Source organism: Ambystoma mexicanum, chromosome 2q, assembly GCF_040938575.1.
Source record: "Ambystoma mexicanum isolate Mex_15411 chromosome 2q, UKY_AmexF1_1, whole genome shotgun sequence".
NCBI classification, from domain to species: Eukaryota; Metazoa; Chordata; class Amphibia; order Caudata; family Ambystomatidae; genus Ambystoma; species Ambystoma mexicanum.
Genome location: NC_090924.1, coordinates 202,138,975 through 202,164,326, shown reverse-complemented (window position 1 = coordinate 202,164,326; position 25,352 = coordinate 202,138,975). Strand labels below are relative to the sequence as shown.

The window sequence follows — 25,352 nt, the reverse complement described above, 5'->3', positions numbered from 1 at the left end:
TACTTTCATACCAGCCTTGTAGACGGGTGCGGGTATTCTATGAGCATCGGCATAGAACTTGTCGCGTCTTTTAGCCTGCTCCAATTGCTGCTTCACCTTCCTCTGTAATTTCTTCAGATCACGAAAGGTACGGCCTGCGGCAGGAGTATCCAAAGACAAGCTGGAATCCAAAGGTATTGATCGAGGGTGCTGTCCATAAAGCGCATAGAACGGTGAAGTGCCTATGGCACTATGATAGGAGTTGTTATAGGCGAATTCAGCTGCCGGCAGGACCGTGAGCCAATCCGATTGGTACTGCAGACACAGACACCGCAGATATTGTTCCATAGTGCAGTTGACTCTTTCGGTCTGTCCATCAGTTTGAGGGTGATAAGCACTGGACATCCTATCATCAATCAGTAATGCAGAGGTTAGTGCTCTCCAAAAGCGTGACGCAAACTGTGAGCCCCTGTCTGTAATGATTACTGACGGTAGACCAAAGAAACGAAATATATGTTGGATGAATAGGTCAGCCAGAACAGCAGCGGTTGGTAAACCATTACAGGGAACAAAAAGAGCCATTTTAGTGAAATAATCCATTACAACCCATATGGTATCGAACTCCTGGTTTGGTGGGAGTTCTACCACAAAATCCATAGATATCATGTCCCATGGTTTGTTAGGGACAGGTAGGGACTGGAGTAAACCCACTGGTTTACCAGGAGTGCTTTTACATTGGATGCATACAGAATAAGTAGATACATGATCTATGACATCTTTTGACATGGACGGCCACCAGCACCATCTTTTGAGTAGTTCTAGTGTCTTCTTCCGTCCAGGATGGGCTGCGATCAAGGAATCATGATTCCACTTGAGGGCTTTATTCCGCGTTGAAGACGTCGGTAGGTAGAGCACTCCTTGTGTGAATGGTAAACCGTTATGTACGTCCAGATTCATATCCTGGATAACTTGTGGATGACTTTTCACCCACTCTTGTACTTCGGTTTTTAAGGATGGTTGAACAGAACAACTACATATTACATGATCTGCCAACAACTGATTCTGTACTTGTGCTTCTTCCTTCGCCTCTTCACTCATACGGGACAATGCGTCCGACTTAACGTGTTCTCGGGCAGGACGATATGTGACCTGGAAATCGTATGGGGCAAAAAAGACATGCCATCTGGCCTGTCGGGCCGTAAGGCATTTCATGGATTTAAATGCTTGAAGATTTCTATGGTCAGAGTACACTAACACCTGATGTTTGGCCCCAAGAAGATGGTGACGCCATTCTCGGAAGGCATCCTTGATAGCCAGCAGTTCCCGCTCAGTGACGGTGTAGTTCCGTTCATATGGGGTAAGTTTGCGAGAGAAGAAAGCCACTGGGTGCTCCTCCTTGGTTTCTGTGCAAACTTGTGAGAGTACCGCTCCAGTAGCGACACTGGATGCATCCGCTTCAACGATAAACTGGCGATCTGGATCTGGATGTTGAAGCACGGGTGCAGTGGTAAATGCCTCTTTCAACTTTTCGAATGATGTTTGGGCATTTGGGTTCCAACAGAAAGGAACTTTAGAACTAGTTAAGGCCGTCAAAGGGGCTACTGTTTTGGAGAAGGAATGAATAAATCTGCGATAATAATTCGCAAAGCCTAAGAAAGACTGTAATAACTTGACATTGTGCGGAACCGGCCAATTCAATATGGCCTTCACCTTGGAACGGCTCATTCGAGCACCTAGATTGGTAATGTCATAGCCCAGGAATTCCACTTCCTGTGAATGAAAGACGCATTTCTCGGCTTTCACATAAAGAAGGTTCTCCCTGAGTCTTTGTAGGACTGTAGAAACGTGTTTGACGTGTTCCGAAAAAGATGATGAATAGATCAGGATGTCATCCAGATAAATCACCACGAACTGGTCCATTATGTCCCTGAATATATCATTCATGAAGAATTGAAAAGTGGCGGGAGCGTTGCACAGACCAAAAGGCATCACTAAATACTCGTAAAGACCATACCGCGTCTTGAAAGCGGTCTTCCATTCGTCGCCTTCACGAATGCGAACTAAATTGTATGCTCCTCGCAAGTCCAATTTGGTGAAGTAACTGGAGGTACCTAATTGATCCAATAGAACGTTTATCAGTGGTAAAGGATATTGGTTTTTTATGGTAATGTCGTTAAGTGCCCTGTAGTCAATACAAGGCCTTAGATCTCCCTCTTTCTTCGGAACAAAGAATAGAGGAGACGCAGCAGGTGATTGTGATGGCCGTATGAAACCCATCGCAAAAGCTTTGTCAATGTATTCTTTCAACACAACGTCTTCTTTTGGGGTCAGTGAATATAAACGACCTGTAGGGATTTTGGCACCAGGAATTAGTTCAATAGGACAGTCGTACTGTCGATGGGGAGGCAATTGTTCTGCCTGGCCCTTGTCAAAGACATCAGCATACTCAGCGTATTCGCATGGTATGGTAGCGTCGCTTTGATGTACCACGCTGATAGTTGGAGCTCCCACCAGAGAGGCCAATATGTGTTGCTTGATTGACACCTCTTGACTGGTGAAGCAATGTTCATTGCAATGATTCGAAGGATACTGGAGCAGTCCCGAAACCCAGTCAACGGCGGGATTATGAAGGGTTAACCATGCAAGACCAAGTATGATCTCGTACTGCGGAGCAGCTATGACATCGAAGATGATTTCTTCCGAATGGTTATTCGATAATGTCATCTGAACAGATACCGTCTCCTGGGTTACCATACCCGAAGTCAAAACAGATCCGTCCACGGTATTAACCGTTTCAGGTTTGTTTTTGTTTACAAGGGGTATGGAACAGTTCTTGGCATATGTGATGTCTATGTAATTGTTGGTGGCTCCGGAATCAACCATGGCCTTGGAAACCAATTCTCGTTCCCCACAACGTAACGTCACCTCAACAATTACGGGTGCGTGTTTAGGAATGGTACTGGAGTCCGATGAAACACTCGACATAGGGACTCCTGCTATTGTCGAGTTTTGGCGTTTCCCGAACGCTTGATGGGTTTTTTAGGACATGTCGCCAATAAATGCTCGGATGAACCGCAATACATACATAAATGGTTCTTTCTTCGGTTCTCTCGTTCTGCATTGGACAAACGGCCTCTCAAGACGCCAATCTGCATGGGTTCGGGGTCGTTCGAGAGGACTGCCGGTGTCTCTGAACGCCCCGAGGCTTGCATGAAGGGCTTTTTCTCTCCTTTCCGAGCATTCCTTCGGGCATCGATTTGTAAAACCAAATCGAGCAGCTCTGTGAATCCCGTAGGAACCACCGGAACTGTAGATAAGGCATCTTTCAGTTCTTCTGAAAGACCCTTGTAGAAAACAGCCGTTTTCTTGCCGTCAGGCCATTGAGTTTCGGCCGTTAGTTGATTGAACCGGGCAATGTAAGGCAAAAGAGGTTGATTGCCTTGTTGTAGATTAAGCAACTCCAGATCCATGGCTTGAGTAGCATAACGCATGTCAAAAACTTTACTCATAGCAGCCAAGAGATCGTCACAGTCGTACAACAAAGGGCTATTTGTTTCCAACAAAGGGTTAGCCCAAGCAGCAGCTGTGCCCCCTAAATGGGAAAGCACGAATGCTGCTTTTGTGGTTAGGTCAGGAAAAGATGTAGGACGGCAAAGAAAATGGAGTGGCACTGGTTAACAAAGGTTCTATAGGTTTTGGGATCACCAGTGAACCGTTCCGGAGGGGCCAAGGGAAACTGAGTGGGCATAACCACATTAATAGTTTCCTGTGGGGGTGTCATGGTCCCAGATCCAGATGCAGTGGCCATTGGAACCTGTGCTCCCTGAGGAGTACCGTGCATGGCGTCTTGCATAACGTCCATACGGTGCCGTAACATGTCCTGTGCCGTAACCATTTCATTTCTCAAATCGCTGATCAACTGAGTCAAAACAGCTAAAGGATCCGTACCCTCCATGGCTTCTGATTCTGTCAGAAAGCACCAAAGTATTAACTGAAAAGGATACGGTACTTAAAAGGATACAGGTGGTAGGGTCTTCCGGATCCCTGTTCACGCGTTTTGATAGTTGTGAAGTCAAGTTAAGACCTTCCAAATGATACAACTCTCTGACTGGTAAAACAGGCAGAGCGATGGATCACTGGAAAGGGCGTGGGTAAGGTATAAGAAGTCAGCCTAGAACAAAATAAAGTATCATGAATAACTGTCCCAACCTGGGTATAATGGAATAGGAAATGTTATGAATGCACACACTGACCTTGAGTCTAGGGCAGATGAATCCAGCAGAGTCTCTTGCGGAATCCAAGGTAGAACAAACGACAAGGAAGGGAAGATTAGTAAGGGAGACTTATCCCGAACGGAACGAGGCTCACGCTAGATACCGGGTTGATGCACCACAGGATAGCGTCCAAAGTACTGTGCACTGTCACCTTCCACTTATCCTTGAAAGTTTCCTTCCCACGTAGTGTAAAGTATAGAAGTGAATCAATCCCCCTGTTAATAACACAGGTGCAGGAGTTGGAAATAGCGCTCCTTTTAGGGTATAAACAAAGTACACGCGGTTCTGGACAGCCGCGACGAAAAGAGTGTGTGCGTGTGGATTTACACGCGATTAGGATTCAGGCAGTCCAGGCCAGCAGCGCTTGAAGACAACATATGCGTGTGGAGTTACACGCGAGCAGGATCCACGCAGTCCAGGCCAGCAGCGCTTGAAGATAGCATACGCGTGTGGATTTACACGCGAGCAGGATTTACGCAGTCCAGGCCAGTCGTACTTGAAGATAGCGTGCGCGAGTGGATTTACACGCGAGCAGGATTCACGGAGTCCAGGACAGCAGCGCTTGAAGATAGCGTGCGCGTGTGGATTTACACGCGAGCAGGATTCACGCAGTCCAGGCCAGCAGCGCTTGAAGATAGCGTGCGCGTGTGGATTTACACGCGAGCAGGATTCACGCAGTCCAGGCCAGCAGCGCTTGAAGATAGCGTGCGCGTGTGGATGTACACGCGAACAGGATTCACGCAGCCCAGGCCAGCCGCGTTTGAAGATAGCGTGCGCGTGCGGAATTACACGCGAACAGGATTCACGCAGCCCAGGCCAGCCGCGTTTGAAGATAGCGTGCGCGTGTGGATTTACACGCGAACAGGATTCACGCAGCCCAGGCCGGCCGCGTTTGAAGACAACGTGTGGATTTACACGCAACCAAACAGCTCCAGGAATCAGCGTGTGGCGGAAAACACGCTATAGAAGGCCAAAAGGTAGCTGTAGTAATCAGCAAGGATGCAGACCGGAGGTTCAGCTACACAACGCCAAATGATTCGATCAGAAGCAGCGAGTGAAGTTTCCACGCTGCTTAAATACGCAATGCCGTAGTTCACGTGACGAAGCAGAATACACGTGAGTTAGCGACGTGAAAAGTGCAAACGTCGTTTTCCCGGCAACTTGTCGAACAACCGCCATTTGGAATAGAACGGTCTAGCTGTTCTACGAGCGTAGGAGGTAGGACCACGTCCAGCATGCATGACAGTTGTTCCCTCGACCCCGACTATTGAGATCAGTGAGATGTGTATCTACACAGATGGGTTGATCAAGAAATAGATCTAAAACCCACAAAAATCTAAACTGCAAAATTGTCACATCTAACCAAAGAGGGTTAGAGACTAAAAGATGGAGCGTATGAATAGATTGGAGAATGAGTATGAATGAGTGGTAGTAGAATGTGTTAGGTGAGTCTGGGTTTTTTCTTTTAGAATTTACTATGTTTTTCTTTTAGAATGAATTGTGCTTTGTTGCCACTTGTTTAAATATATTTCATGTGGAACATTTTTTAAGATTGTGTTTATTTTACTAAATTTCTATAACACAATAAAATTGATTTTGTTAATTGAATTAATTGAATGTCCAGTCGATATTTGTAAAGAGACTGTACATGAGCAAAAGAGGTTACCCCTCTCCATGACTGGTTTAATATAGACTGTTTAATTGTTCAAAGCCTACAAAACCAGTTGTGATATTAGGCATCCCCATTGTTTTTTGTCCATGGGGTAGCAGACAGGATGGAGCTTGGTGCCACAGGGGTGACCTTTGGCACAGGAGGTGCTTCCGCCCGGAACAGTGGCTTTGGGTGTGTCCTTGAGGCTCTCCCTAGGGTGCTTCTTGTTGAGGGGGCGGAAGACAGAGGTGAGGATTCTTCTTCATAGTCATCAGAGGTCTGAGAAGCCCGTTTGTCGTGGCAGATGGCTCCTTCTCGTGTTTTTCTGAGTGTAAGTGTGATTTGTGCTTTTTGGACGGCTGTTTTGGCTTCTCCACCTCAGCCGTCGAGCAGTGTTTATGCGCACCCTTCGCCGGAGTGTCTGCAGGATCACCATGTGGCAGACACTTAAGTGGAACCGCAGTGGGCGCGATCGATGTGAGGTCGGTGGGCTGAGAGGTGCCAACTGACGGTTTGTGGCCCTCCGTTGACAGAGTCATCAAAGGACGGTTTGGGGGAGGGGAGGTGCTTATGGGAAGAGTTGTGTGAGAGTACGCCGGTATCGCCAGGGGCCTTCCACATAACTGCATGCTGCGACTGCCTTTCGAGGCTGGGGACAGGTGTGTGGGAACTAGACCGTTCTACTGTAGTGTCTTTGAGCTCTGAATCAGAGTCTCGGCTGCCTTGGCCTTTGTGGTCTGACTCGAAGATCCCAGCAGCGGTCTCTGACTCTTCTGACATGGCGTATGCCGGCCACCTTTTGGTTCTGTGCTCCTTTAGGTTCTTGGGCCTAAAGAGCTTGCACACAGCACAACAGGATTCAAGATGGTCACGTGGAAGGCAGTGGTTACAAACTCTTGTTTGTCTACCCATTGGAATTTCCTGTTGCACTTAGGGCAAAACTTAAAGGGAGTGCGCTCCACAATTGAATGCAGACAAAGATTCAGCAAGCCAAAGGTAGTAGGGGCAGAAACTAGGGGTATGCATTCTCTGAATAAGAAAGATCAGTCCCCCCACTCTCCTTACTGGTGAGGCCGAAGCCATGTGTAGGCTGAAGCCCGTTGTCGGAGCAGACGTCTGGGTCGGATGCCGGAATCAGCCGTCGACAGGCTCTAGGTAACAGCCGTCAAATTATTGCATCGAACGCAAAAGACAAGAGGCATTTTTGAAGAATTTTAACTTTAAAGTAGCGCACAGCTACAGACTCCGCTAAATAACAACTTGCCACGATGGAGTCAAAAAATAATCTGAGGGACCTCGACACGTGAGGGATCATGACTGCATGGTATGTCACACTAGGGATAGTATTACAGTCATGCCCTGTCGAACTCCCTTTTCGAACTTCAAAAACTTCATGTGCAATACTCGGCAACTTCCACTAGATGTCAGCCTATGATTCTAAGCAGATCCACAGGCCTCAGAAATATATATATATATGTGAATACCCTTGCAAAAAAAGAAATTATATGTTATCATCGAAAACAGAATTTCACACTTTTTGTGTACAAACTCACAAAGAAAGTTTCTTCAGCATCGTCAGCTACTTCCTCGCCACAGGAAGCAGCCGAGGATGACAGTTAGGTCATCCTGCTCTCCAAACACAGATCTTAGGTTGTACAAACTGTAATGCTTTGTTTGGGCTTTAAGATTTAAAAGGCCAAACATCTAGAAGAACCATGGTTAGCACTTAGATAGTAGATGCATTAGTCATGATTGCCCCTAGATGCCATTTGTCTCAAGAAAGTTCAATGCCCGAGATCCTTTACTATCAAATTTCTTAAGGAAACTCAGAGCAACAAAAAAAACGAAAGGAAAGAAAATGTTAACTTACTACTGTGCAGCAGTAAAAAGGAAAAGAAAGACGAGATTTAGGCAAACACCATAATTTTCTTAACTGCATTTATAGCCAAAAATAATACTGCACAAATGCACATTTAAAAACAAAAAAAATGAGAAAAACACAATCTTTCTTTCAAAATATATAACATTATGTGCCTCAGTTCTGAAAAATAACCTTGCTAAGGAAACTATTGTACGCCGATGACATCTTGGCATTTGGAAAGGAAGCAATCGTTCATGGCACTGTGGGGTTGAGGGATTTCTATCGCCTCTGTGCCACCACTAGGAAACTTTAAAGTGCGTGCTCTAGTAAAATTGAGAAACTGTGTATATGCTTTGAATGAATGTCCAAAAATGTGCCGATTTCATAAACAAGCAAGTGGATTTCTGGAAGATGCAATACTGGCGAGAACGGTCTTGGCAGCTGCCTTCCAGCGTGCTTCTTCAGGTTTTTCACACAGGAGGATTAAACCTTACAGTTGCAGAGTTAAGAGTTAAAGCAAAAATGTGCACTTACTAAGAAGCTGATTAGTTAGCTTTTGAGATAACCGCCTATCATCGTTGAAACCTCCAACAAGGTGTACTTCCAGCCTAAAAAACAGAGATGAAATTTGTTAAAAATCAGTCAAAGGAAATGTTTCTTTCATTAATTTAAAGAAATACAGATGTTTAATTTTCTCAAATGGTTTATGTCACATCAAGGGCGGGTTTCCTAGTTGCTCACTTTCCCCCTCCTACCTGTCCCACCCACCACCCTCTGATTGGCCACTAGGCCCAGTGTTTAATTTAGCAAGGGTGTTGCACCCTCGTTGTCTCGCCGGAGACACTTTTAAAGGGACCCATGCCTGGGTTAAGTGAGCCCTCGTGCCCCTTGCTAAAAGCATCTAATTGGCGTTAATTAAAATCTATTTTGGTGCCCTCGCGCACCCCAATCCCCCTCCCTGCCAGCATCCGCTTCGGCTTCCTAGTTGCTACCTTCCCCTCCTACCTTCCCACCCACCACCCTCCGACTGGCCACTATACCCTTATAAGATACACACAGCGGGCAGCCCCAGCCTGGGTAGCCCTCGGCTAAGGGGCCCAAGGCAAAGAACCAGCTCCAGTCCGAGTTTGTCCGTGTTCGCCTGAGAAGCCTGCCACAGTCAACCAGCAGCGACTAATAAGAGAAGTGTGGTCTGGGTGAGGATTATAGCAATTACTGTATTCCAGTAAAGCCCTACCACTCACCGGGGAGTCTCAAATTTAGGCATTCCTCCATTTACTGCTGTGTTCCAAACTTATGTGTTCTTAGGTACTCCAAATGTAGGTGTTCTTCCGTTTGCTGCTGTGCATCGAACTTAGGCATCTATCCCACTGCTCTAGTTCTCAAGTCTAGGTGGTTCTTGGTTTGCGAGACCAGCCAATCACCTTGGAAGGCCTAGGAAAGAGATATCGAAGATAAACTCAGTCCGAGTTTAAGCTATGTATAAATCCCACCACGTCCATGGCCACATGCTGCAGGCACGGCTCCCCATCCATGCACCAAAGAATGCAGCTGTGTCAAATCCTGGCTAGCTACTTGAATAGCCGTCCGTACTGAAACCCCTGACATGCCTCAACACATCTGCCATTGGTATACAGCGACAAACTACGACAAATTCTGTACTGGGCACACATCAAGTCTTCTGCACTAGCACTCTATCTTAACCACCGGGAGCACCTGCCCACGTGCCTGTCCTCTGGGTTGCTAACTGGAGCCTAGCCAGCCCTCCTAAATCCTAATCCTGGCAGAATGCACATACGCATCTTAAAGCAAAAACTCTTAGAATTTCCCATACCTGGCCGTTCCAACCATAAAGCGTATTGAGGCAATACAAATGGGGAAATGGCGCTATATAAATGACAACTATGATATAATACAATACTAGAATTGTTAATTTCTCTCCAAAATGTGGTTAGTAATAATTTCACGCATCATAAAAATTCATTGTTATGTCTATAGCAACAGTTCCCACATGTTTTTTGAAAACAAAAGAAGTCTGGCTTTTGCTCACATCTCTAACAAAAAAAAAAGAATCATTTTTTAATACTTGTTTAGTGTCTCAGATTTGTACTTCCAAGAGCAAGGAAATGTGTTTTTGCACTCACCCCAAGACCAGTTTGGTTTATGAATGGAAGACTCCATGCCTATGGGCATGAAAACTGATTTACTTTCACTTAGCAAATGTTTACAATGCAATTAATAATTTGTGGTAATTCCCAGTTTGGGGTTAAGAGCTGATTTAGAACCATAGCACAGGACACAAAGGTCACCTGTTGCTGTTAGTAGGGTAATAGATTTAGGTTTCCATCATGTCCACTTTTGGTACTTTAGAAGCTGGTAAGCAAAGTATCTTGGATCTATGTGAAAAAGCCAGTGGATAAATTCTGTTGGCAATTTAGGCCGACGGTGCAACGCTGGTATCAAAACGTTAGCTTGTCAGAGTGCCAGACAATCAGGCTCGGACTGGCCTAAAGGGCCATAGGTCCATGGGCGAACCAAAAACACATAATGCTGGTGTGTGCCAGATTTTAGGTCAAAGTGGGCCACTTTTATGGCCAACTTGGGCCCGTTTAATTAATTAATTCACTCTGCAGCTAGTAGTTTTGACCAATGTTGCTGAATAAATATTCTTTAAAATGCACAATTTGTATCACACTTTACCAAACCCCCCACCCCACTTGGTTACTATTCAAACAGTGTCACAAAAGGAATGAACAGCCATTTGCAACTGTGGGCAAATTTTTCATTAGTGCCCGAGACATTTTTATGGCCCAGTCCGACCCAGCAGACAATAGACCTGTTCATTTAATGGTTTTATTTTAGTGCAACTTATATTATTCAACAATTCTCATCTTTTCTGTTCAGGATATGGGGTTGCCACTGCGAGCATTAGAGTTATTTTCAAAAAGAAAAACACCATCATAAAATAAAGGCTCTGGCTCATGCCCTGCCAATGATTTTCTTGCTATTGTTTTTTGAGGTGGGAGAAGGGTACGTAGAACCCCATATTTCTCAATGTTGGAGAAACATGATTTCTTTTCATATTTGAACTGCGACACAGACACATTTGTAGGACGTGTTCCTTTTGTTTCCTTGGTACAAGCACATTTCTGCCTAAGGCTGAGTCTGCAAGCAAAGTGGCAGTAAAAGAGAAAAGTCGGTTTGTTGAAATTGTCACAGAAGTTAGATTTAAGCATTGTTTTGTCACAATGTTCATTACCAGCTGTGCTTTTCTGAAAGTCAGTGTGCACAAATTCCATCTCAGCCAGTAAAAACTTTGTCATTGCATCATCCATATGGCTTACAGTATGATTTATGGTCCTAATGGGGTTATATTTAATAAGCCCAGCCACTCGACTGCCACGCCTACATCACGACAAGGAATGCATCATTTACTGAAATACTGACGAAGGAATGTCCAAAAGACATTGTTCTAAACTGAAATATCCTCTGGGAGAAAACCAAGTGTGCCTCACCTACTAGTCCCCTGGGATCTCTCTCTCGGGTGGCCAGGGCACGGCCATCGCCATTCGATCCAGTGCGGGAGGATCACCTGGGTGAGGGGTCTTCGGGGAGTGGGGGTGAGACGACCAATGGTGAGACGCCATATTCGCCGCTCACCCATACACCTAACCCATCCTATTTCATAGGATTCTCTTGATGTCCCAACTCCCCCCCACCACTTTTCACACAAACACTGGGCAGAGGAAGGGGGCGTCAGACTTACATATTGCATAGGACATGTCCCGCTAATTGGGTCAGGCAAAGTCAGGCACTTGACTTTAAGTGCATACATCCAAAAACAATTAGCTCTCTTCACATGGATAAAAGGCAGAACATAGAGGCACACTATAAGCAAGGTGGAACACGAGCAAGAGCAGAACTTCCGGGGCAAAGGCGAACCTACTGGAGCAGAGCAATGGACCGAGGGACGAGAGCGGAGGGTGGAGAACCCCAGGAGTCCCCTGCAGGAGGCTGTTGCCACTAAAAGGCTGTGAAAGACACGTGGAGAAGGCCAAATCCCAAACAAGAAGGCTGCATTGTGTGTCAAGGACGCCAGCGACCCTCCTGGTTGAACGGCAGAGGTGGGGAAGTGAGCCCAAGCCTGTGGTACTAGCCTTGACTCGTGAATTGAAAAACTGTAAAGATAAGAAAGAAATGCACACAGCCGGTGAGTTGGCAAGCGACATGAAAGACCGGTGTGGGTTAAGGATAGATTGAAGTTGCAACATTATATCGCACAATTGAAAGCTGGGCGTGTGTGGATGAGACGCGGAGAAAGGCAGACCTGTGAATGAACTTTGAAGTAACGATAGCTGTGAAACCAGCGATACCGAGTAACGAATAGTCCGGCAAAAGGAAGTAGCCCACTCAAAATTCTCCTGTGAAATGTGCAATGTTTGTAGCAATAGAGTCAATGAACTGTAAAATCAAAGTGATCAAAATTAACCATGAGGAAAGGGGAGAGTAAAAAGGTGAACGTTGAACTGTGTTGCTTATGACATTGAACTACCCAGACCAAGAAGCACTGGGGCAAATAGCACAGGAGTGTGAGCTGAAGGGAAAGTCAAAGTGGTTCTGTGGAGGTGTGTAGTGAAAGCCACGCACACTCGAAAGGAGTCGACATCATGAAACGTTCCGAGTCTGACTGAGGTAGACTGGAAGTGTAACAAGTTAGGGGAAGGGAACCCCTAAAGCACATGAATTAAGCTTAGGGAAGGGAACTCCTGCAAGTGTTTTGAACTTTTGCTTTAAGAGGTCTGAGCCCGACTGAAGGGGGACCGACGTGCACTTTTTGTTGAACTGTGTTTTGAAAGCTGGAAAGAGAGATGTTAAGATGGAAGGCCTAGCGGACCTCGATATATGTTTTGAACCACCTTTGTATTAAGAACCTGAGCCAGAGTGTGTCATCCTGCCTACAGGGACCGCCTTACTCCATGCTGTCTAATGTGGGGACGAGAGCTGACTCAGCCACATTTATTCTTTATATTTGAATATTGAATTTCCTTTGAATACACATTCTCCTTCATACACTTTTTGTACAAGAGGTATGGCAGGCATTAGGTTTTGTAAATATAGGCATTTTGATTTGACAGACTCAACTAGGACTGTTTTATTTATTAATTAATTGATGGTCGAGACTACTCCCATCCTAGCTATAGTGCAAAATAGTAATTTTTCCAAACCCTGAAAATTGAATAAAGGTTTTTCAAATTGTACCTTTTGTGTCCGTGTCATACTTGTAATACCATGCCTCCATTACACCTCTTAGATGTCTAGAATTGCGGCCTTGGACTTCATTCAAGATTTGGTAGTAAAAAACTGTTCAATTCAATGTGGCCACCAATATTTTATTTTGGGAAATAGAAATCATTCAAGCAACAGAGATCCCACTACATATTCAATTAATCAAATTTGTTCTTGGCTACAACAATGTAGGAAAACCAACGGGATCACTCAGTAGGTTTTGTGTTGTATGCATACATTTTTTTTAAAACTGTAGGTATTTTCACCCTGACGCTAAATGGTTTTAGGGATACTCAGCACTCCACATAACCTCAGGCAAGCATGGGAGGAAAAGAATGATAAAGAAAGCTTCTGCAACTGTGTTACGCAGAGTCACTTGGGTTATGCAAAGCACTCCTCTGGGCTCTTTCGCAATCTCTGTGACTCACTCTTTCTTTCTATTGGACCCTCTGGCCTGATACACATTGCCAGGCACACCCAAGATGTTTGCATCTCCTCAGAGATCCCCCTCTCTAAACCCTCACCACTCCTCTCTCCTGCACTGACCACTTTCTGCTCTACTCCACCTGACGCTCTCTTCTCCCCACCCCCCCATGTGAAGCTGACCCCACCCACCTTCTCCGTTATCTGGCCCATGAACCATGTGTCAGTGGAGGCGTTTGCCGCTACTTTATCTCCTCCTCCTACACCTGTGGCTGGCTCACACGCTTCTCCAGACAGAGAGGGGGGGGGGAGATCTCTCTCCTCAGCTGGTGCCTCCCTCTAGAACAGCCTTCCTATCTCTTTCAAACTTGAGCAGGACCACCTAAGGTTCTGGAAGGAACCCAAGACCTTCCTTTTCGCTTCTGCTTTCTCTCTCCTCTGCTGATGTACTTGTCTGATGCGCTAACTGGTTACCTGGCCACCCTCTGAACCTTAAAGGGCACCACGTTCCTACACGACCAGTAGACCCTTGCACTGCCTCCGGGCTTACAGAACACTCTGGCACTGTATCTGCCACCCCACAGTCCGCTGCCTCCTAGCATTTACATACAGCTGACCACCCCAGCGGCACTTATTTGAGCTTTGCCTATTGCACATGCCCCCCTCCATCCCCCTGGCACTTCTCATCTCCCTTCCCCCTTGCACTTGCACAATCTGAATGACAAGGCCTTGTAAGATAGTTTGTTTTTGTCCTCCCTTTCTCTCCCCTTCCTTGCCTAGACACACTTGTGTACATGCGCATTATAAATTACTTACCTTATCACTACTAAACTGCCATGGTTCAGCAGCTTGAGCCTTAAAAGAGACTCTGTACCAGAATCTCTGCCACTGTTGCTCCGTTCCCTTGGCAGATTCCATTCTCATTTCTGCTCTGCTTTACTTCATCAAAGTCCTTGGAGTAAGCATTCCTCCCTGCTTGTCTCCTGGACTTTCCTCCTGTGTCCTTTCACTCATCTTCTGAATGCTACATTTCTCTTCGAGTCCAGGCAGCTATCTTCCTTTGGCCGCACTAAAACCGTCCCACTGCTTTCTTTGTCCCTGTCATTTTCTCTGTGCACCTATTGTCTCAATAACATAGGGGGTCATTACGACCCAGGCGGTAAGTACGCCAACTTTACCACCATGGTGTAAACTACGTTTACACCATGGTGGATGGCGGATTTACCGCCCCATTCCAAGGTGAGTGGGGAGGTAAATCCCCATTTCCCATTTTACCCTTCCCCATTCCCATTTTTGCCCCATAGGGCATAATGGGAGTGGGGAAGGCGCTAATTACGCCACCGTAAATTACGGTGGCGTAATTAGCACCAAGGCGGTTTAGCGCCATGGATTTTAACGGCTGCTAAAAGCAGCCGTTAAAATCGGAATCAGGCGTTAAGGGTTAACAACGGCGTTAACCCTTAACACCTGAGTTGTAATGAGGCCCATAGTCTCCTTCCACTTAACAGCATTTTCCAGTCCCACTCCACAATTCAGCAGTGTGTTTGCTTGCTCTATGTCCTCCCGGAAACCTAACTTCGCCCTCCTGGTCCTTTCAGAGATTCCCTGCATATCTGTGCCAAATCGGTTTTCTACAGTACTTTCCTGCAGTTCCATTCAGTAACCTCCCAGATTACCCCAACATGGCCAGCTCAGTGTATGGAGTAACCCAATTTAATTGGTTGTGTACACAGTGTATAAGAAAATAGCGATGGGTAAAAGTACACACTGCATTGGAGCTAATGTGAATGAAATAGAAACCATAATTATTGTTTTTTCATGTTTAAAATGGCAGAATCATCATCACCAGTTTCAAAATGAAAACACCATTCTTTACTAATAAGTTAAGCAAAGCTCTACTAGCAGAACACTTTAGTCCTTCAGCACTAGCCATTTTAAACATCCGTGTGTCTTATCTGCCGACATACCTTTTGCTCAATAGGAGACCCGTTGTCTGGGCGACTGACCTATGTTTGATTCACTTCCGATTTCTCCATCACCGATAGGTCTAGAGAGAAGCCTTAAGGCACCTCTCCCCTCACTTCATTGTGTGTCATTAGATGAAAACTACCCCAGGAATGGCACGGTTTGGCCGCATGTGTGGTGACATGCTTCGAAGGGCTTTGTGTGTACAGCATTTGCAAAGTGATTAGGACACACCTCTGAATAAGGAGAGGTAATGGGGGCGGACTTCAAATACTAATGCCTTTTTGAATTGACCTTGATATTTGTCTGTTTCTTTTGTTCACATGTTGACTTGTAGAACAAAATCATACATAGCATGTGTAGGCAGTATGGTGGTGAAAGCCTATGGATACTTTGGGCAGTGTAAGGGTGCAGAACTAAGGCTTGGACACAAACCTGAAATGTATTTGGATATAAACTTCTATTATCCAGCAAATGGTTGGAAAAATGCCCCTCTATCCCTAAAGCTAAGAGTTTCTCTGCCTCAAAGAAAACTAGTGAATATGTCAGGATGTCAAAATAAAAAGTCAGTTACGGTTGTGTACCATAAATCTACTTCTGTCCCTAACACTAACAACCTAAATGAACTGTATAAGGATGATCTCTTCCCAGAGTAAAGTGGTCATGACAACTCTGGCCAACAGAAAAGTTCCCAATGTCTCGGGTAATTAAAATAACAAAAGAAATGCTCCACAAAGTATAACTCCAAGGATTAGGGTTTTGCTCCTTTCTCCTGGAGGATTCCTTATGGTTCTACTTTCCTTTCTTTGGGTTCCAGACTGCATATCTTCTTAGGTACATGTACCTGTGCTTTTATATTTGCACAATGGTGCGAGTCCCATACTTGCAGTTGTTTATAATACCAGCTTGATGTACTTCCCTGTCAAGCATGGGTTTTCTTCTGATCAGTCTCTTTTGCTTCCAGGGTCCTTGACCCCTTATTTTCAAACTCATGTATGTGCGAGTCCCAGGCTCATGATGTGTGATTGCAATAGCTTGGTTTACTCTCCTACCAAGCTTATGACCTCTCATGGACTATCTCTGTTTTACTCAGGGTCCCAGGCCCTCTTATTGTTCGATTCGTATATGAGTGCGGGTCCCAGACTTGCAATGCACTGTTGACATGAATTGGTTTACTCTCCCGCCAAGTATTTGGTATTTCCAGGGTGGCTGGTCAGCTCTAACATATTAGGTTGGTAGCCTCACAATAGCTGATATTAACGCTGTCTGGGAACAGGGAAGGAGACTTTGGTTTGGTGAAGGAGGAAGGTTCTAATAAAGCAGTGGAATACCGCATTCTCTGGGAATCCTCGTCCCTAATCCCAAAAGGAGCTTCTTCTCCCATGTGATCCTTCCACGGTGCACCACCTCCAGAGGGACGATTGTACTGTGGGCATGCCGCCCTAGCCCCATGGGAAAGGTCTACCCCTAGGGGATAAGGGACAACATCCTCAGATTCGTCACAGCAGGAATTAGCCTCACAGCTTGGTTAAGGAGGGGATCGGCTGCAGCATATACAATAATGCTCGATGAATGGAAACAATACCTGTTTGGGACCAGCAGAACAGGATGGAGCAAACAAGTGTGGGGGAGACTTATTGAAGGAGTGTGCAAGGTGAGTTATTAGTTGGTGGAAGAAAGCGGTACTGAAGTTTGAGGGTGCGTGAGCAATATTAGTGGGAGAGACTAGGGTAAATGGGGAAGTGAAAGCGGGTGTCTAAGGGAGAGGGTGTGGAGAAGACAGTAGTTGTAGTGTGGCGAGGACAGTACTTGTAGTGTGGCAAGGGCAGTAGTAATGGTGAGGAGTAGAGAGAGGCGAGAGAATAGTAAAACGTAAGATCAGAGGACAGAAGCAGACATTATAGAGCAGAACATCTGAGGGACAGAGGTGGGAGTGTGGGCTTGAGTGAGTGTGCGCGAGAGCGCACAAGAGTGTGTGAGAACGAGCAAGTGAGAGCGAATGAGTGAGAGATAGAGGGTGGAGCAGGCAGAGATAAGGGAGAGGGACAGCGAGACCTAGGGAGGGGGGTAGTTTTAGGCCAATGTGTCGGAAAAGGCACCATAAATAAAACCCAAGTCATCTTGGGGATCTTAGAGCAGGGACCAACTAGATTGTTCCTAGAGGGAGATTTTGACAGATAAGGCGTTTGGTTTTTGCAATCATCTTTAATATGACAGGCATTAGATAGTAAGGGTTATCAATCTCTAGTGACCATCCTGGGGTTGAGTAATGATTGGGTTAGAGAGGGACGGCCCGTCTCTAGATTAGTTAGAAAGGGACAGCCCTTAGAGAGCCCCTTAACTACCAAGAAAATAAAAAACGTGAACAATCTTCGAGAGTTGATATGTTCTTGTGGCCATTGGTGACGCATGGTGTTATCATGGGATCATACATACACTCATGCAGAGGTCACCCACAGTGAAGAGAGATGCAGAGGGTAGTTCACCTGACCAAGACGGCCTGAATCCTTCCAGAGCCACTCCAGGGGCCGCCGGATGTGATCTATACAGAGATGAGGAGGTGGTGGTTCTGTCAAGACAGGCTTGAAGGTGGGAGTACCAGAAGGAACTGGTGGGTTGGTTTGACAACACCGGGACTGGCCCACAAACATTCCTTAAATGTCAGAGTTGTAGTCATCAATGGGGACTACCCAGGAGAAGTTAAGGTGGTCCTCTACAACCTGGGAAATATCACCTACATCTTAAAGGACAGTGAACCCATAGTTCAAATGGTCTGCAATAATATCTTAGTACCAGATATTGAAGAGGGAGTGCTGAAGCTAGGTTTGGAGGGATAACGAAGGCTGACAAGATGACTTGTGGTTCCCAGAAGCTTCCAGGCCCACATCGAAAGAATTTCCCAAAGCCCAGAGAACAGATCGCTTTTGGAACAGGCCCACATGAACGTAGTATCCAAAGACATAATCTGAAGACCCACATTTCATGACAGGTAGGGGCTCCTATAAAGAGTCAATGTGAACTCAAAGGGGATAAAACCAACCACTCATCTTCTGGTCCAAAAGCAGTTCCAGGAAGCTGCAATGGAATTGGCTCACTCCAAACTGATGGGTGGACACTTCTACTGGCCCTGATTGTACACCCAAATGAAACAGTTGTGTGTTTTTTGCCTTACATGCCAAAAGACCTCACCAGATGACGTACCAAGAGCCCCTTCCCATCATTGAGGTCCTGTTTTACTGAATAAGCATGGGCATTGTGGGGCCACTGGAACCCTCAAGCACTACATACAAGTACATCATGGTGATACTTGACTATGTCACCTGGTATACGGATCCTCAAGTTGCTGATACCATTGTCCACAAGTGTTGGCTTCCCAACAGAAATCCTAACTAACCAAAGAAGGGGCTTCATTACACAACTGTTGTGGGGAAATGAAACACCAAATGAAAATCAAGACACTGCGACAACAATTTATCACCCTCAGACTGATGGGCTGGTGGAGCGCTTCCTCATGAGATGGCATTGACTGTACATCCTCATGGAAGTAGTGTCAAGTTTAACCCACAAAGACCAGCGGACAGAGAGAATGAAGCCATCCTGGCTGTACAATACCAATAAATTAAAAGACATGGCGAGAGAAGTGTCATCCTGAACTTCTGTTCCTATATGAAAATAACACCAGTGAGACTCCTCTACCAACTAAGGTTCATGGGTTAACCATATGACCTGGTCTCCTCACGTCTTGCCACAAATAACTGGTTGAGTTGCTAGGGAGATAAAACCAGATGCGTTGTCAACCAAGCTAGGATGAATAAGAGGTAGGGTACATAAAATCCTACATCCCATAAGCCCCCCAGAAGCCTCATCAGGTTAAAACCCTACCGTCTACTCGAAGCACACAAGACGATCGTCAGTAGAACTGATGAAGATGCTGGACCTGGGTCTCATAGAAAGATCCAAGAGTGAACAGTATTTCCCTATTGTGCTTCTACCCAAGTCTGACAACAGTGGGAGATTTTGTGTACACTTTATGAAACTGAAAGGAATCTCCAAATTCGACACATACCCTATGACTCGAATGGAGGAGCGGATGGAGACCCACCGAAGTACATATATCCTCAATGGACCTGAAAAAGGGGTATTGGCAGGTATGAAACAGTGTGTATAGATGCGTTTTAAATGCCATATCATATCCCTAGAGAGGGTGGTAAAATTGAGGATTTCCTTCTCCACACCAGAAGGCCTCCTCCAATTTACGGTCTTTTCATCGGCCTACACAGGGCACCTGTCACCTTTCAACAGTAAACACATCAACCATTGACCTCTTGTTGAAAATGTCCCTGGGCCCATCTGGAAGATAACAGCTCCTCCTGGGAGGAGGACATAAAACACTGTGGGCCTCATTACGACCCAGGCGGAGGACCATGGTGCTATTAGCACCATGGTCCATGCCATTGTCCGCCATGGCGGAATGGGGAATTACCACCCCATTCCGAGGTTGGTGGGGCGGTAATTCCCCATGCTGCCATGGCCCTTCCCCATTCCCAGTCCCATTTTTGCCCCATAGGGCTCAATGGGAATGGGGAAGGCGCTAATAACGGTACCGCAAATTGCAGTACCGTTATTAGCACCAAAGTCTCTTTGCGGGTCCCTACTTTAACGGCTGGAAAAACCAGCCGTTAAGGTCGGGTCCCGCAAAGGGACCTCGTAATTAGGCGCTAAGTGTTTAACGGCGCCGCAGCCTTTTACGGCGCCGTTAAACACTTAGCGCCAGGGTCGTAATGAGGCCCTGTGTGTTATCAGCTCAGGAAGGCTGCACTCATGACGAATTCCACAAAATGTCACATAGCCAAATCATCAATTAAGTATCTTGGCTTTCAGGTGGGAAACAGACATATGTTGCCTCAGACATGCAAAATATAGGCTGTCCAGAATGCAACCACTTAATAAAAAGCAAAGACATGGGGCGTGTCCTGGAGCGCCAGCGACGAGGCAGCTCCTTTGATGGCCTCTGCATGGGTCCGCGGCTAAGCCTTATTATGCTCGCTTCCAGTCGGGTCTTTTATACGGAATGGCGAGATTCCGGCTTCGGAGGTCCTGGCCCGCAGATGATAGCATTTTGAGAGCATAACACTCTTGCTAACTGTCAAAACGCGGCGGGGGAAAACTGACGCCCGCGTCTGTAATCCAGCCCAAAATGGCAGCCGCATCTCCACAACTCTTCCTCAGCCGGCAGCTGGCAACCCTCACCGGCCCTTGAACCGCATCTGGTGGCGGGGTGCCCGCCTATGAGGCCTGCTTCGATCGGCATATTGTGGCGGGGTTGCCCCCCCCTGAGGCTGTGCTCCGGCGCCGTGGGACACCCAGCCTGCCCTCTGACGTTGATCCGGAGCCTACGCAACGCTGCTGCACTTACCCGGGAGGGCGGGCACACCTGGAGCTGACCCCCGGGAGCGGGACCCGCCAACACAGCACCATCGCCCACTGTCTGGGGAGCGGGCGCACCTGGGACCGTCTTACGGGAGCGGGACGCTCCACTGGCATCTGCTGCCCTCAAGCCCCCATCTTCTGGGCTCGGCGGGGGGGCCCCTCGCTGATCTGGGCTCCGGTAGCCCTCTGGGGGCCTCGGCCTGCCTGGACTTGACAAGGCCTCATCCTGCACAAAGCCCCCATCCCCCCAGGCCTCCTGGGAGGCCCCTGCTCGGGTCTGCTGAAGGGGCCTACTCCCCTCCGGTGCCCACACTAGAGGCTTGGACCTGCCTCGGGGGCGGCAGACTGCTCACAGTCATACCACTGCAACGGCCCCCACATGAACTCCTGCAGCCCTCCACCATCCACTCGATCACCGGTGGCCACGGCGCCATAAGCTTTGGACTGGCCTCGGGGCGGCGGCCTGCTCACCGTCAACTCAACGACGGCCCCCACCTGAATCCCAGCAGCTCTCACGGACCTCCTGCTGTCACCTACCCCGGTCCTGCACCGACGCCTTCTTCAGTTCCTGGGGCACCCCTGCCCACCTCCTGCCTACTGCTGCCAGGGGGGGGACCCTGACTCCCCCATCTACCACCGGAACGCTCACAGCTTCCTGGAGGGGAGGCCCTCCAGCTACAACGTGGCCCCCGGCTCGTGAGGGGGTCACACACATCACTCAGGTGAGCCCCGCAGCCCCACAACATAAGGGGCGGACCCCGTCTACTCCTGCCTGAAGTTCCTTGGGGATCCCTCCTCCTTCTCCCCCATTGGCACAGAGGCACCTGCTAACAGCCTTCCCCCCAAGCCGCTCTGGTGCCCGCTGCAACACCTCCCCTGAGAGCTCACTGAACCACACTGGCCTCCCTCCTTTAGAGGACCCCCGAATCCCCCAATTGCTGACTCCCAGTACGGAGTGTTTCACCTCCCCTGGCTTCCTGCCCACTTCTTCTCGTTTACAGCCGGGGGTGCCCGTCTTTGCCACCTTCTCCCTGTACGGCCACCCTACCCTGCTGTACTGCTCCACTACGGCAAACCTCACCTCTCCCTGAGAACGTGGAAGCCGGGCCCGCCCTCATTATCCGCCTGGGACGCCCCGGCCCTATCCATCCCCCACACCTACCCGGCCGCCACCTTTTAAATTCCGCAGGACGTGGACACAGTGCTTACCCCCGGACGACGTCCCCTCGCCCCGGAGCCATGACCAAAGCACTGAAGCTCCCTAAATCAGCATCTCTACCATGCTGCATGCCTCTGAGAGGGGAAAGAAAACAGACCCCCCTAAACTTACACCCCAGAAGGCGACTGGCGACAAGGGGACGCTCGCGACCAAAGAGGACCTCCAGGCCTTCATGTGTGACATTAAATAGGAATTTAGAACCTGTATGACGGAACTCACCACCAAATTAGAGCAAACAGAACAAAGGGTCGCCGGCATCGAGCAGAGGGTTGGAGAGGTTGAGGACTTGACCACGGACCACTCCAACTCGCTGAGATACAACGTGCCGTCGAGTCATTAATGGAGAGAACCGAAATCCTTGAATACAAACAGGAAGACATGGAAAATCGCTCTCGCCGCAATAACTTGCGCATCTGAGGGGTGCCTCTTCAATCTCTGATAAGGAGCTCCCTGAATAAGTCAGCACCTTCTTCCAGTCTCTCCTGCCAGATTTGGATGATGCCCAGCTCCTGCTGGATCGAACCCACAGACTGCATCCTCGCCGGGGTATGGACACAGACCCCTCACCGGATGTAATTACAAGGGTCCACTTTTACACCACCAAGGAGGCCATCGCAGCAAAAGGCCGCTCGAAGGATGAGCTCTCATTCCAAGGCACCCCATTACAGATCTTCCAGGACCTCTCCCCGCTAGCTCTCCAGAAGCGCAGAATGCTCTGGCCACTTTCGCTCTTCCTCCGTGACCAGCAGATCCGCTATCGGTGGCTCTTTCCTACGGCACTACAATTTCCGTACAAGGGCACCTCGCACACCATCAGCCACCTTGACGATGCAGCATCAATTCTTTGTCCGGACTCCCCTAGGACCTCAGACCCATCCTTCCTGGGCCGAACAAGCCCGGCTTCAAACACAACCTCCCCAAAGCCGAAACGGGCCCCATGGTCAAGAGTACAGAGGAACCGCAAACCTAAATGACGTGCGAGGACGCCCGCACAGGACACACCGCACTGGAACCACCTAAATCTCTTAAAACTTGCCGCGGACCCCACGCGGTCCATACCCTCCTCCAAGGAGGATGCCACCACTTTACCCTTGGAGAGACTTTCAACCATGTTGGCTTAGTCAATCAACAGCCTGGGCGCCCAGGGGCCATGCCGATTGTTCAAAATCGGCCCCCCTGGTCGCAATTTGGAACTCTCGTTGGAGGCCGTTGTTGAACGCTCATATCTCCCGTTGGAAACCAGTTCTAAAACCCTCAACCACAGGAGAACCCGAAATAACCATGCTCTCACATCCATGGCTGACTTAATCTTCCCCCAAACCCCCCCTCAGCAAGCGAATCTCTTGAACCAGCACCCGCATTGAAAACTTAAGTTCACCACCTTGAACATTAGAGGCCTGAACTACCCCCCCCCCGAAGAGGAAATCCATCCTGCAAAGGCTACAATACGACGGGACCTCGATCACTTTCTTGCAAGAAACACATTTAATCCCAGCAGACTTTTCTCGCCTGCGAAACAGACTCTTTCCGTTACAATTCTTCGCCTCCAACGGAACTAAGAAGGGTGGCACCGCTATCCTATTCGCAAAAGACCTGAAGCCTGGACTCGCTGCGATGTCAGGATGGTCGCTTTATCGCAATCAAGTGCACCGTCCTTGGTCAACTTTATACCCTCATTTTAGCGTATGCTCCAAACAAACATCAAGAAGGCTTCTACCAAGACCTAGAGGACTCCCCCCTTCCATTCATTGACGGGCATGTCGTCATGGGAGGGGACTTCAACGGGGTCCCGGACCCCCTCAAGGACAGATCCACCCCCCGACATCCAGAGATCTGAAGTTGGTTACTGGCCTGCTCCACCTGTTCCGCACGCTGAACATTGTGGACTCCTGGAGGGTATTGTCCCCGGATGAAAAGGATTTCACCTTTTACTCGTACGTGCATAGTACCTTCTCCAGGATCGATCTGCTCCTGACCTCCCCCCAGATCCTGACCTTCACAGACGATGTGGTAATCGGCCCCCGGATCCTCTCGGACCACACCCCAGTCACACTAACCCTGCGGTCCCATGACCCGGACCCCCCTCCTCGCCGCCAGTGGAGCCTATACGACCCTATTCTGGGGGACATGGCAGTGAGAGACTCAATCGCCAGTTCAATTAAAAACTTCTTTGCAGAAAACCGTGACGAGGACACTTCCCCGGCCAACACCTGGGACGCCATGAAAGCAGTACTCAGAGGAGAACTGATCGCCCAAGGCACCGCATTCCACAAAAGAAAGCAAGCGACCCGTGCCGTCCTGGAAGCCGAAGTCCGGGAAGCTGAAGCCACTCACAAAAGAAAGGGCTGGTCCCCGAAATCCTACAGGGTCTTACAAATGGCTAGGAAAAGGCTCGAAGCCCACTATGCCGACGCCACAGCGAATCTACTAACTAGAAACAAGTAATGGTACTATGTTCATAACAATACGGCTAACAAATTGCTGGTTAACAAACTGGCCAAGGAGAAGAGTAGAAATTCTATCCTGGGCCTTCGCGACCCGCAGGGGGTGATACACTACGCAGACCATGAGAAATTACGGCTGGCGACCGCCCACCACTTAGAAATAATGACGGCGGCCCCAAGGAACCCGGACAAGCAGCGTTCATACATCCAAGAGGCACCCTCCCGCATCTGACTCCGGCGGCCAGGGAAGACCTTGAAGTGCCGATTACGACCAAGGAGGTGTAGGCAGCCATCAAGAGCTTAAATTCTAGAGCCCCAGGCCTGGATGGATTCTCCACCCGCTTCTACAAACTCTTCCGGCCTCAGTTAGTGGCCCCCCTGGCCCACCTCTTCAACTCATTCGTGGCCACTGGAACGGTCACCCCAACGATGCAGGAATCCATCACAGTCCTTATCCCCAAGCCTGGGAAGGATCCCCAAGAAATCAGTTCGTATAGACCCATCTCTCTATTGAACTTGGATGCCAATCTATACTCTAAGATCTTGGCCAATCGTCTTGCACCTATCCTCCCGAGCATCATAGACCCAAATCAAACAGGGTTTATGAATCACAGGTCGACAAAAGAACATCTGCAGGGCACTGGACCTAATAGAGATCGCCAATCGGGACTCCCAACAACTGGCCCTATTGGCGTTAGACGCAACCAAAGCTTTCGACAAGGTGGACTGGTTTTACCTGCGCCTCACTCTAGAGGCTTTCAGCTTCAGCCCGACCTTCCGGAAAATGATCCTCGCGAACTACCAGGCCCCTAAAACCAAG

The 25,352-nt window shown here is 48.1% G+C and overlaps 1 protein-coding gene across 2 annotated transcripts in view; it reads right to left on the bottom strand.

Annotated features, from left to right (window-relative positions):
* Positions 1-25,352, bottom strand: part of NTAN1 (N-terminal asparagine amidase) — a 724,178-nt gene that overhangs the window by 371,055 nt on the left and 327,771 nt on the right. The window contains exons 1-2 of one of the 2 annotated variants that reach the window (XM_069647130.1): positions 9,010-9,124; positions 8,300-8,373 (exon numbers count right to left, since the gene is read on the bottom strand). In XM_069647130.1, coding sequence (XP_069503231.1) covers positions 8,300-8,373; positions 9,010-9,032 — 97 coding nt within the window. In that variant the 5' untranslated portion in view covers positions 9,033-9,124. Of the gene's footprint in view, positions 1-8,299; positions 8,374-9,009; positions 9,125-25,352 lie in introns of those variants that run through there. The other variant, XM_069647129.1, reaches the window with a different exon arrangement.